Source organism: Saimiri boliviensis, chromosome X, assembly GCF_048565385.1.
Source record: "Saimiri boliviensis isolate mSaiBol1 chromosome X, mSaiBol1.pri, whole genome shotgun sequence".
Taxonomy (NCBI): Eukaryota; Metazoa; Chordata; class Mammalia; order Primates; family Cebidae; genus Saimiri; species Saimiri boliviensis.
This window is the reverse complement of record NC_133470.1, coordinates 129,701,890-129,716,269: the sequence shown is the minus strand read 5'-3', so window position 1 is coordinate 129,716,269 and position 14,380 is coordinate 129,701,890. Positions and strand designations below refer to the sequence as shown.

General features: G+C 36.6%; 1 protein-coding gene across 3 annotated transcripts in view; it reads left to right on the top strand.

Annotated features, from left to right (window-relative positions):
- The window catches only part of FAM199X (family with sequence similarity 199, X-linked), a 41,489-nt gene that overhangs the window by 21,077 nt on the left and 6,032 nt on the right, over positions 1–14,380 (top strand). Inside the window, exons 5-6 of one of the 3 annotated variants that reach the window (XM_010346393.3) lie at positions 1,416–1,682; positions 3,285–3,481. In XM_010346393.3, coding sequence (XP_010344695.1) covers positions 1,416–1,682; positions 3,285–3,455 — 438 coding nt within the window. In that variant the 3' untranslated portion in view covers positions 3,456–3,481. Of the gene's footprint in view, positions 1–1,415; positions 1,683–3,284; positions 7,101–14,380 lie in introns of those variants that run through there. The other 2 variants (XM_039464079.2, XM_003935898.4) reach the window with 2 other exon arrangements.

Sequence of the window (14,380 nt, the reverse complement as noted above, 5' to 3'; positions counted from 1 at the left end):
TTTACCTATTAAAAATACCACTGTCATAAAATGTAGACTTGAATAATCATTTAAATACATAGATAATTAAGGCCAAATTACTACTGTGAAAGGTAATATTAGAAAAAATGATGTTCCATAGTTTTAAGAGGTTTTATGTACATCTCACCTACTAGTACCTTTCTGGGATCAGTATAAATCTAGAACCTAGTCTTCAGTTGTCTAGGCTTAGAAATTTAATGTCACCACTTACGGGGTGGTTAGGTTAAGATATAGATTTATTCTAACTCAGTTTACAGGAGACTAGTTGACAATCAAAATACTAATTAATGAGACCTATTCTTTGGTAAACATCTGAGCTGAGGGATTTCAGAAGGTTTATAGAGTAATAATTGAGCCAGGTTAGGGTGAAACCTAGTGAATCTTCCCTCTGCTGTTCTGAAATATGCATCTCTGGTATCTTCGCTTTCTGTCTGTCTCTCTCTCTCTCTTTTTTTTTTTTTTTTTTTTTTTGCTCAGGCTGGAGTGCAGTGGCGCAATCTCAGCCCATTGCAACCTCTGCCGCCCAGGTTCAGGTGATTCCCCTGCCTCAGCCTCCTGAGTAGCTGGGATTACAGGCACCTGCCACCACACCCAGCTAATTTTTGTATTTTTAGTAGAGACAGGGTTTTACCATCTTGGCCAGGCTGGTCTTGAACTCCTGACCTTGTGATCCACCCACCTTGGCTTCCCAAAGTGCAGGAATTACAGGTGTGAATCACCGCACCCAGCCTCTGGTATCGTCTAAATACGATTTTTGCTGTTCTTTTTCTCTGGTACATAGCTGAATGAATACTTATGTTCTTATGTTCTACTTTTGATTTGTTTCTTGTTTTGCCTTTATCATTATTTATGAAAAATTTCTCTCATTTCAGTATTTCTCCCAGCAGACATACTATAATTTTCTACATTCCAGCAAATTTTTCATTAATATGGTAAATTGATGACTTGCATTTGAAGACAGGTACCATTGGCCCCTAGCTAAGATTTAGGAAATACCCTTATCTTAGATAAAATCAGCAACTTACTTAAATTTTCTTAAGTGGATACCTTTAACAATGCCTCATCTCATCTATTTTCTTTTATTGTTAGTTTCTATTTTGAGTGCTTTTTTTTTTACAGTCTTAAATTATGAAGGCCAGTAGCCTTCCATTTACTGATTATATTTTAAGTGCTCTTAAAATCCAGCTGTATAACATGTTTTCTAGAATTTTGAACATTGTCCTTTTTTTCTCGTATTTATTTCTAAATTTAGCCTTTCTATTCTACCTTATATATTCATCTGCAGCACTTTTGACAATCTTTTAGATCAAGTACAGTATGATTTTTTCCCCAGCATTTTGAAGGTAGAACCATCAAGGTTCAACACTAACCAGTTTCTGTTTGTGCGTCCCAAGGTCAGAAACTATATCAAGGAGCATAGCCCTCGCCAACGGCCTGCAAGAGAGGCCTGGAAGAGAAGCAACTTTAGTTGTGCAAGCACCAGTGGAGTGAGCGGTGCCAGTGCCAGTGCCAGCAGCAGCAGTGCCAGCATGGTCAGTTCTGCAAGCAGCAGTGGGTCCAGTGTTGGAAACTCTGCTTCAAACTCCAGTGCCAACATGAGTCGAGCACACAGTGACAGCAACCTGTCTGCAAGTGCAGCAGAGCGGATTCGGGATTCAAAAGTAAAACGTCTAATCAATACAGAACTTTACCTTTCAATATTAACATTAGCACTCCTTCATATAAATTTCTTGAAGAGTTTAAATGATCCTGCTATCTAGATGCCTGTGGGTTTTGGTCTTAATTGAACAAGCAGGATGCTCTGCTGTTGAACAAAGCACTCTAGGCTGAGTGCTTTGAAATGCTGTTTTGACCAACAACCATATTGCATTCAATTATATCTGATTTTTATGTCTGTTTTAAGTAAGATAAATTGGTGGAAATAATGAGTTATTCTCAAGATTGCAATATTGACTGCAACTCACTACTGAGCGAATCTCACTATGTTGCTGATGTTGCTGTCTATTAGCTCCTAAGAATGTTTTGTATGTCTTTTGTGTGTGTTAAATGTTTTCTTAATGTTTTAATCTTGAATGTTTCTTCTTAGCTAGTTTAAAAATGTAATACTTTTCTCTAATTTCTCTACTCTTTTCACAATCGAGAAATTTCTATATAATAATGTTGGGCACTTAAAAAAAGAAAGTATATTTAGAATGGCCCTGTGGCTTAGCAGGGGAGTTCGATTCCTTGCAATGGCAAGAATCTGGAGCCAGTTTAAAGATGATAAGACAATCTCTTTAACTCTTTGGTGAACCAGTGGTGACTTGAAGATATACAGTGATCCTTTCCCTGGTTCTTAGGGAAGTAGCAGAAACATAGCTAGCTTTGTTGGTTGCTAAGGAATTTTTCTAGATATGTGGTCATTCCTTGTTAGTATCAGTTCACCAGTGACAAGGATCGGAGTACCCACTGAGTTTCTGATGGGTTTTTTTTTTTTTTTTGGAGACAGAGTCTCGCACTGTCACCCAGGCTGTAATGCAGTAGCACGATCTCAGCTCACTGCAATCTCCGCCTCCTGAGTTCAAGCAGCTCTCCTGCTTCAGCCTCCTGAGTAGCTGGGACTACAGGCGTGTGCTGCCATGCCCAGCTAATTTTTTTTAATTTTTAGTAGAGATGGGGTTTTACCATGTTGCCCAGGATGGTCTTGAACTCCTGACCTCGTGATCTGCCTGCCTCGACCTCCCAAAGTGCTGGGATTACAGGTGTGAGACACCGCCCCCGCCCTCTGATGGGTTTTAAAGATGATATTCGCCTAATACGAAAAAGGCATGATTTTTTTTCTTTGCCATTGTAAGATTGCTAGTGTTTTTGGATGAAAGGCACCTGAGAATCGTAAGCATTAGAGATTTAGGCAATGCTCTCTACATTTATATTCAGTATTGTCCCCTAATATTAATTGTGTGTTCACTCTGCATTTACACCAGCGTACCTTAATTGAATTTAGAAGAGAAATCTTTGAAGTGACTCGTTACCCATCACTAGCCAAAATGATCGCTTCAACCATTCCTAACCAAAGAGTTACTGTCAAATACCACAAAATTAGAATCTTAAAGAATCATTTTTAAGCCTAAGCCAGTGGCTCACTTATTGGAACAAGGTTCATACTACAGAAGGATTTGAACAGCTCTTAAAGTTAGAAAATAGAGAATTTGATCCATAAAACATTTTGGGGTGTATATGCCAAAAACTAAACCTTACTGATTTAGAAATTTTTATTTTGACAGAAGCGATCCAAGCAGCGGAAGTTACAGCAGAAGGCCTTCCGCAAGAGGCAGCTGAAGGAGCAGAGGCAGGCCCGGAAGGAGAGGCTCAGTGGGCTCTTCCTTAACGAAGAGGTGCTGTCCTTGAAAGTGACTGAGGAAGACCATGAAGCAGATGTTGATGTTTTGATGTAATAAGGGTGAATTCATCAGCGTTCTTTGTGAGCATTAACATACTCCATCCTTATTGGTTTACATGCATCTTGACCAAAATTTTGGTTAGGGCTGTGCTGATATACCATTAATAATTTAGGCCAGTGGTTATTGGCAGGTGGTCCCAGGACCTGCAGCTTCAGCATCACCTGAGAAGTTGTTATGAATGCATACTAGTGGGCTCCACCCCCCGACTTAGTGAATCAGAAACCAACAGGGAGGTGCCTAGCATTGTTTCTTAACAAGTGCTGGGTTATTCTGATGCACAGTCTAGTTTAAGAACCACTACTTGGGTAAACGTTTTGATTGTTTAAAGTTTATGGTGGTGAAGTGGGCTTCTTCAAAGACTAGTACTTATACTGTTTAGAAGATTTCAAGGTACTGCTGACAGTAGTTTATTATGTCAGTATAAATATGTGCGTAGAGATCATAATTTAGTTCCTTTCTTAATGTTATGATTTCTTAGTTTACTTTTCCTACAGGGCCATAGCATAATTCTTGATTCCTGGTGGAAACCTTTTTCTGAGGTGTGGGGGTAGGCGAGGTGTGGGGGTAGGCAAGGTGTGGATTGCTGTTTACTATAGTGCCTTCATTAGGTTTAGTTCTGTCTGTTTTCATTCATTATTGACTCAAAGGTATAAGAACAGGCCCTAGTCTTTTTCCTATTAGATTTGTTTTTGTTTTTTACTTTATATAAGTTCAGAATCCTTTTTTGTTAACTGATGACTACTGATAAAACAATGTTACTAGTAGCCAAATTTTAGACTTGATGCTATGTTGATTAATATTTAAATGGTGAAAGTAATTAGGCAAAATAAGCAATTCTGCTTTTCTGTTGCTTTCAGAAATTTTAGGCTGTAAAATTGTCTCAGGCAGGAAATCAGTCTATATCTCTCTCATGTTCTTAACTGTAGTAATTTTTTTTTTCAGCACAGCTCTAATTTTTAAATATTTGGTGTAACAGCTTCTGGCATGTGACCTAGTTAAAAATGTTGAAAATTAACCGATGAAAACCCTTATAGTTCTGCTAAACTTCTCTATAAATTGCTAGAAATATACAGAGTAATGAGATATAGAAAACACCTTAGCTTGTTGGTTATTAATAGAGCTCTAATTTTAACTGTGAAATCTTGGAGTTTCTTTAAATGTTTTCATAGAGAGTTTGTTATGAACATTAGAAATAGCGTGATTCCTTTTCTTCTACCACATGTCTTGAACATTCACATGGGTTGAAGATGATACTACTGACAATCAAGCTGCTTTCTGACTTTGATAATTTTCATATTGTGGATAGCATTTTGAAGGTGGTCGTGATTCTGTAGGAAGAGCTGTAATCAGTATTTTTCAAACTCTAGAGTACAGAGGTTAATTAGATTTCTACTTTTTTTTTTTACTTTTTGTTATGTCAAGTAGCTTATTAAAAAGATTCATGACTTAAATTATTAATTCTCAGTTGATACAAAGGCTTGTAATCATATGTTTTAAAATTTTGATTTCATTTTGGTTCCTGAAGGTTAAAGAATGAAAATTGAGGATAAAAATACATTGCAGCTTTGCCAAGGTCTGTGGTATGGCTGTAACCTTTTAAAGACTACTAAAGTGATAATTTGAAATTTTTACTAAAATAAAACATATATGTGTCTATGGTTTTCAATTGGAGTAGTCCTTCCTTTCCCGCTCCCCGTCTTTGGTTCTCCTAACCAGCTTAGAGGACCCAAAGAGAGCTTAGGGATAGACACCAGACTATTGTTCCCTTCCAAGTATAGAAAGAGCAGAGTAACTGTATCTAAGTTCTCTGCCTGCTCTTAGCAAAAGCCAAATCCCACGAAATGATTGCCTGCCATCTATACCTATTCTTCAAGGGAAACAGGCCACTTTTGGAGACCATAGAGTAGAATTGTCTGTTCAAATGCTTAGAAACGATTTACTTAACAGTGACCAGTAAAAGAAAATCCTAAACAAGGTTATGATGTAATTTAAGATCAACTCCTCTACTCTCCCAATAATCACATAGTCTTATTTCAGTTTAACTTGAGTCACTAGTAAACAAGTTTACCAAAGTGCCACAAAGTCAATTTTTAAAGTTTGTAAAGGTTCGAATGTTTATAGAAGTGCATCATGAAATTTTGTGTAAATCCAGATGAAGTGTCGTTATAGTACTATAAATTAGAGATCGTCCATAAAGTTAGGTTGAAGGAGATTGAAAATATTTCCTTTGATTAAAAGAAAATAATTAAATAACTTGGACTTGCTTATGATCCAAGAGGGAGATTAAATAGTCTTCTGTCCCTCCCAAAAAAGAAACTAGCAGAAAAAGACATAGAAAGTTCTTTTGTCTCTGTTCATGTGCTATACTTCTTTTCTATTTTAATATCTCATATAGATAATTCAAAGTTTGAACTATTTCTTTCTTGGAGCAAGTAATAATTTATTCAATATGGTATGTCTCTGAGTTCAATTTAAAACAATCTAAGTAGATTATTTCAATTTAAAATAGTCTAACTTAGTAGATTATTATATTAAATATAAATGCTAACTAACCAGTTAATTAAAAAGCTAGACTTACCTGCTCTAGTATTGGTTCTCATCTGTAGAGAACTGACATTGGAGCAAATTTTAAGTCTCCCTTTTGAAAATAAACCTTGTTAATTGAGGCCGTAATAAATTTCCCACAGATTTATCCAGAAACATTTTATTAGCGATCTTACAGTGTATCGCAGTTCCTACCACAGCTTTTTAAAAGGATGAGACTTGCATTTAACAAAATGACATATATAATATTTTTCTATAGTTTTGCAACTGAATTAAAGGAAGGTGGTGTATTATAATGTGTAGTGAGGCATAAAGGGCTAGTTCATTCTGTCCCAACAAGAACTTAGAATAAAATGACACTTTTTTTTCGTGAGACTTACCTCATTTTTGTTAGACTATGGCAGATTTGTCCAGTTCCTCTGTCCCTTGGGTAAGTTACATATTGCTGAATTAATCTCAGAAACTGACTTATAAAATAATGACTCTTTATAGATTGGGTGAACTCCTCATTTTATTTAGCTTTTAAAAGTGCTAAATCCTCTCATAAAGGAAATATTACAGGAAACTACTATACAAAGGTATCCAGATTCCAATGATCTTTAAAAATTATAAAATATAGCAAGTGTCTCCATATTTTAGCCAGAAATTTAATATACAACCAATATGGAAGTCTTGTTTGTTTCTGGGTTCTCCAGCAGAGACTTTTTGTTTGTGGCTTACTCTGTATAGCCTCATGTGCCTTAAAGGGGTGGACTCTGTACTTTTCGTCAGTATCAGGCTTTTCAAAACTCAGAAACAGTCCAAATGTTGTACTTTGTTTTGCATAATGCCCATGGACTTAGATAGCAGTAAGCAAAGCCATTAAATTGAACCAATCGATGGTAATAGAGTATGAAAACAAAAACCTTCAAATCTTAAATGTCATTTGCGTAATGTTATTTTTGGCCTAGCAAGATCATTGAAGAGCCTTGAAAGTTATCTAAAGTGTGGCTTAATGTATGTTTTTCCCTCTGAAAAAGATCGTATGCCAGGATACTTCTTCAAACCAGATCACTTTTAATATCTGGAAAGATAATTTTCAAGGTAGAGACAAAAGCACTTTAAGGACAAAGATTATATATAGCAAGTTGATTCTCTAGGAATTACTCGAATTCATTTGTGGAATAGCTGGAACACACTCCTTTACTTTAACAGATGACCTTTATAGCACTTCTATCTTCAAGAAAAACATTTGTTTGGAAGTGGTGGAGGGTACTCACAGTTTGTTTATAGTTTGGGACGATTAATAGAAAATCCCCAGTTGCATTCAAGTGATAATGTTGATGTTGAGTGTACTGTCTCATTCAACATGTCTGAATTAGAAGTAAATTTAATCCTGAAAAGTACTATTAGGAAATAAGTATTTGTATACACATGTACTGTGGTAACTTTGGATTCATTTTAAGTCTGATAAAGTAAGATAAACTTTGTCTTAAAAATAAAATTATGCTAAGTGAATAAAAATCATCTGAGATATTTTAAGCTAGGCATCTTTGTTAGCATAGTATCTGGAACATAGCTACTTATAATGCTTAGGTCTTATTTCTTTGGAAAATAATTTACTTATTCCAAAAGGCTTAGAAGGAACTCTGAAAATTCTTCTAAATGGCCATTAAGAAAAAGGAAGTTGCATGGTACAGCTGAAGATCTGAGTTGGCTCACTAAAATTTTATTTTCCTATTTTTAAACACTAAAATTATATATTTTTGGCTTTCCCTCCAGTTATTTTTAAAATTAAGGTAATTAGTGTTTTAACCTAGATCATATAACAGCAAATTAAATTTTAATTTGATACCCCTACCAAACTCAGAAAAACTTGTTTTGTCTTCTCTGCATTCAATATATAGTACTTTTTTAAAGGTCAGATTTCTTTGTTACATCTTTGTGGCCAAGAAAACCTGTGGAAATTTGTGTTCATTTTTGTGAGGAGAGATGGAGGAGAAAAAGGAGAGACTTGCTCTACTTATGCATACACATTTTAACTACATAAAGCTAGTTGTAGACTATATTTATAAATAACAAGTTAACACTTATTATTCTGAATTGTTCTAAGGAACAGTGGCCTGAAGCCATGAATTGTTTTGTGGAGCTCCTGGCTTTTTAACAGTAGCTGACCTATTGGATTTAAACTGAGACTGAATTTGAGGTTTGTGGTTAGGTTATCTAGCTGAGGCTTTTAGCAATGGAGCGGTAATGTCTTTTCCTGTAGTGGATCCATTTAATTTCCTATTTGAGTACTCTAATGTAACAAGTATTATCCATTCTGAATCTTTGCATTGGGAATTTAAGGACTGTTATCAAAAGCTATTAATGATAAACACAAGTAAATGCAAAACAATTCACAGATGGGTAAAAATTTCAAATTGTGAGTTTTTTGGTTTTGTTTTTGCTTTTTAGTTTCAAAGATTAGTTATGTAGCAGCAATATTATAACCAAAGCAAGTAGGAAGTTGACTGGTTTGGAGAATCTTCAAGTAGTCATAAATGCTGTAATGTATCAGATTGTTAACCAGGATTTTTTTTTCCTGTATTCCTGCTAAATGTATTACTACATTAATGCACTTTTGTATATATACCTGTCTTCTGTACATTCTGTACTTACTACAGTGTATATAAAGCCTGTTTTCCCTGAAGCTGTGAGGGAATAACAATAGCTGTATCACAAGTCATTTCTATTTTGAGTTCCTTCTTGTACTTAAAGGTAGTTCAATAGTGAAATCTAAATGAGTGTGTATGGTTGCAATTAAAACTGGCAATGTGGCAGAGCTGTCTTTTGAAACTGAATACCAGAATGAAAAGTGTTGTTTTGGTTAAGAACTCTTATCATACTATTTCTTTTGATGTACTCTGAGTTGTTTCAGACCCCACTCACTGCTGCTTACAACTTTATACTTCTGAGTAAGCTCCTTTCATGCTCTATCCCAGAGTATTTACCAACAAAGAAGAACTGCTTCCATTTCTTATGCTCACAGTTTGGTTATGGCTTTATAAACCTTTGTTTGGTGAAAGCCCCAGATACATAAATGTCATTGGCAAAATACTTTTTTCTGGAGAGATCAGATTTCTAGAGAGGTTAGCATTCATAGTAGATGAAAAGTATGTCTAATTTTTTAAAATCCATACTATTACTGGGAAGCAGGTCTTATTTTTGTTAACAAAAAATAGATTTTCCTTGTATATTGATTTAGAATCTTAAGTTAGAATTTTATAAAAGAAAATGTCTGAGCAGTTTTGTGTATAGAGGAGCAATTGAGCTTTTCAGCAGCAACTTTATGTTTTGCCACTAGAGGGGGATCTGTGGTTGCTTTCTCCTTTGGAGAATAGCTGCTTTGCTTTTTTTTTAATTTCTAAGGTTGAAATAGACCTTACTCTCAAAAATCGTTTAGTGTTATTAAATACTTTCATTTATTGGTCAAAGGTAAGTTAATTAAGCTTGATTAATGATGCCAATCTTATTCATGCTTTTCTGTAATCTTCAATTTTTAATAAATGTGAGTTAGATATTAGGTGAAATGTACGTGTGTGTGTTTCTTTTCTTAGGTACTCTAGAGCTCCGTGTTTGGCTAGTGACTACCATAATGGGCAGTATGTTATGTACTAGCCACATATGGATATTTAAATGAATTAAAATTTAAGTAAAATTTAAAATGTATTTCCTTACTCTCATTAGCAATACTTCAAGTATCCAATAGCTACCATGTGGCTACAGGGTATTTACTATATTTAAAAGCATGGAATAGAGAACATTTCCATCATCACAGAAAGTTCTGTTGGACAGTGCTGCTCTAGAGATTTGCTGGTTTATGTAGTGACCATTATCACCATTTTATCAGTGAACAGTAATTAGTGGCTAAAAATTGCTGCCCATAGTTAACTGTTGTAGGTCATTGGTGTGTGAGAGAGAGCAAACTGTTTTTCTTTTTCTTTTTTTTTTCAGACAGGGTCTCTCTCTGTCACTCAAGCTGGTGTGCGATAGTGCGATCATAACCCATAGCAGCTTTAACCTCCTAGGCTCCAGCGACCCTCCCACCTCAGCCTTCCAAGTAGCTAGGACCATGGGCACATGCCAGTATACTCAGCTAATTTTTAATTTTTTTTTTTTGTAGAGATGGGGTGTCTACAAAAAGTTTTTTTGCCTAGGCTAGTCTCGAACTCCTGGGCTCAAGCAGTCCTCCTGCCTTGGCCTCCCAGAGTGCTGAGGTTATAGGTGTGAGCCACTGTACCCAACCTGTATTTCATTTTCTGCTTCATAAAAGCCACTGCCAAATTTGAGAACTTGGTGATTTAATGGAGAAGGTTCTCAGTGACCATTTTATTTGACTATAAGATTTAATGTTTGAATAATGTGAGAAGTTTGGGCCAGTTTCACAGTTTTTATTGTTGCAGCTTTCTCTATGAGTTGGTTCTTTGATGCAAAAAATAAAAATAAAACACTTGTAAATGACAGTGCTGGGGCACAGAACTGAATACATTTTAAAAGACTCTAGTTGTTTAAAACTATGCTTACAAATATGTACAAACGTGAATTTTGGAAACATCCCTCAGGGTGGTGGTTTTTGTTTGTTTGTTTGTTTGTTTGTTTGTTTTTTCCTCTGAGACAAGAGTCTCACTCTGCCACCCAGGCTGGAGTACAGTGGTGTGAGGACTGCCCATCTCTGTAACCTCTGCCTCCTGGGTTCAAGTGATTCTTCTGCCTCAGCCTCCAGGGTAGCTGGGACTACAGGTACCTGCCACCCCACCTGGCTAATTTTTGTATTTTTAGTAGAGATGGGGTTTCACCATGTTGGCTAGGCTGTTCTTAAGCTCTTGACCTAAGGTTATCCACCAACCTCGGCCTCCCAAAGTGCTGGATTATAGGCATGAGCCACCACGCCTGGCCCAGAGTGTTTTTTCTTTATTTATTCTTGTGAGAGCCTTCATAGTCACTGTTACTTGGGTTGGACAATCCTCTGACCTCTCACCATGAGTTTGGATCTCATGGTAAGTGGATGTTTGTATTACGGTATTCTTGTTTCTTAGTAATTGGTTAGTAGGTACTAGATTTAGGTACAGTGTTGCTTCTCTTTGTAATAGCTAACATTTTTAACATTCCAGTTTATTCCTTTGGTTACCAGGATCCTTTATATGCTTTTTTTTTTTAATCTTAAAAATATGTATTTGAATTGGATTTATGTATTTTCAACTTTGTATTAAAAGAATTTTGGCTGGGCGTGATGGCTCACACCTGTAATCCCAGCACTTTGGGAGGCCAAGATCAATGGATCACTCGAGGTCAGGAGTTCAAGACCAGTCTGCCAACACGGCGAAACCCTGTCTCTACTACTAAAAATACAAAAAAATAAAATTAGTAAGACATGGTGGAGTGCACTTGTAATCCCAGCTGCTTGGGAGGCTGAGGCAGGATAATCACTTGAATCTGGGAGGTGGAGGTTGTAGTGAGCCAAGATCGCGCCACTGCACTCCAGGCTGGGTGACAGGGTGAGACCCTGTCTCCAAAAACAAACATACAAACAGTTTCAAGTCTAAGAGAGAACAGTAAGATGAATCCACACATACCCGTTTCTACTTCAACTCTTTTCTCACAATCTTGTTGATTCTACTCCCACCTACCCACTCACCTTACCTCAACTCCCAGTGATGATACTAAAGCAAATCCCAGGTAACATATTTCATTTTTTAATATGTGAATATATGATTTTTAAAAGGTAAAGACACTCTTATTTTTTTTTTTTTTTTTTTTTTTTTTTGAGATAGGGTCTCACTCTGTCACTCAGGCTGGAGTACAGTGGTGCAGTCATAGTTCACTGTAGCCTTGACCCAGGCCCAAACAATCCTCCTTCCTCAGTCACCCAAGGTATTGGGACCACTGGTGTACACAACCATGCCTGACTAATTATTTTATTTAGAGATGGAGTCGCTTTGTCGCCCAAGCTGATCTTGAACTCCTGGGCTCAAATGATCCACTTACCTCGGCCTCCCAAAGTGCCAGGATTACAAGCGTTAGCCACCACACCCGGGCTTCCTATTTTGTATATAATTACGATACCATTATCATACCTCCTTAATATTTATTTAAATATACCTTGCTTATTTATAAAAATTGTTCCATAATATCAAATATCTGGTCTACTTATTTGAAATCACAATCATAACCATTTGTGTTAATTTCAGAATCATTCTGCATTTTGCTAGCACCAAGGTAGAACAGTTATTTTTACTATTACTTGATAGGTCCTGATGGTGTCTTGAGCACATTTTAATTGAAGGCGAAGTATCTATTGTTCTTAGATAAAAATAAATTCCAGTTGTTTTCCTCACTACTTTATTATTAAAGCCACAGGATAATTTGAGTACTAGGCGGGAAAGTTCAAGATAAGCTGAGCCAGGTATTTTCTGTCCCACCTTACCTCTGGGCTTAAGAATTTTCTTTTTTTTTTTTCTTTTCTTTTCTTTTTTCTTTCTTTTTTTTTTTTTTTTTGCTAAAATTGGCCCACATGGCACAGATTTGAATACCTAGCATTTATTTTTTAAAAAATTAAGGATCTTGTGGGGGATATAAGATAGATATTTTTAACCTTTTATTTATTAGAAATTAAATCTTTTTTTAACATATAACTGAGACTAATGGTTTTTATTTTGCATTTTAACTTACCACAGTATGCTTTCCAAATAAATTGTAGAATTTGAGAACTTGAAAGGACTTTGGAGATCATCTGCTTGGTATTCAAACTTGAGCAGTGGATCAGAATCCTCAGGAGGGTTTGTTAAAACATTGATGGTCAAGCTCCACCCCCAGAGATTCTGATTTTGAGTAGGTCTGGGGTGGGGCTTGGGAATTTTCAGTTTTTGAAGAGGCCCTCCTGTGTGACGCTGCTCATCCAGTGAACACACAGAATTATTGATGCAGCTCAGTCAATGAGAAAAACTACACTAGGAGGAAAGTTACTTCTTTGTCCAAAACTGGTTAGTGACACAGCCAAATCTACATCTAAATCTTGAGGTGACTTACCCTAAATCCAGTGCTTTTTCTGCTATATGTTTTTTCCCTTCTGAGTAGTTGGCTCCCAAAGCTTGCTTTCAAGTATCCTCTACATATGTGAATTGTCTTGGTAGTAGTAAACCTTCAGTCTTCTAGGTCAGAAGTTTCTAACCTGGAGTCTAGCGATCAAAATTTGTTTGCTGATAGTTTTTCTAGGGAGGGTTTCACATCTTTTATCAAGTTCTCTAGTGAATTTCCCTCCCACTAATGACTAACATTGTGTTTTTATGGCAGTTTTGGTTTTTGCAAATAACCAAGGGTCATTTGGAAGCTGTCTGGTGGTTGATGGGACTGAGAAAACTGGAAATTTCTGGATTTGGTCAATGAGGTATAATTGTTTAAATAATGACCCTGGTTTTTTTGTGTGTGTGGCCTTAAAACTGGTATTGATATATATGAAAGAGTTCCAGAAATATCTTGGGAAGGACAGCATTATTAGACTAGGTGTATCCGGGTAACATGGAATGAAGATATTAATTTGGATGTATTAGCTCTGGCTTACTGATTAAAAATAGTTTTTATTGCTTTATAATCATAAAATGTACTCTAGAGAAATCTTCCACTAATGTTTTAGAAATACTGGGTTAGATTTCACGTAATCACTTATCAAATCTGAGATAACAGCTAGTTGATAATCTGAAAACTTGAATGAGATATAGACTTTTTGATTTAACGGTCATTAAATCGGTCTCTTTATTTTGTAGATGAGAAGCTTGAGGTCCAGGGCGGTTAAGTGCTTCATCCAGATCACATGGCTGGTTGATGACAAATTAAGGGCTAGAATCGAATTAGTCATCCAGGCGATACACTTGGATGTAGTGTATCACGCTGCATTATATCATGCTGCTACTCTTCACACTGGTTTGCACACTTGTACAACTCACACCAAGAAATTGGGAGAAACCACCTTAAGATTTTGGCATAGAACAGTGGTCCCAGTGTGTGGATCAGCAAAGTCAGCATCACTTGGCAATTTGTAGGCAGTACAAACTCTCAGGCTCTACCCTAGACCTACTGAGTAAGACATTCCGTGGGAGGGGCCCAGCAATCTGTGTTTTTTTGTTTTGTTTTTTGAGACAGGGTCTCACTTTGTCATCCAGGCTGGAGTGCAGTGGGGTGACCACCACTCGCTGCAGGTTCGACCTCCAGGGCTCAAACAATCCTCCCGCCTCAGCCCCCCAACTAGCTGCGACTACAGGCATGTGCCACGATGCCCTGCTAATTTTCATATTTTTGTAGAGACGGTTTCCCCATGCTACCCAGACTTGTCTGGAACTCCTGAGCTCAAGCTATCTGCC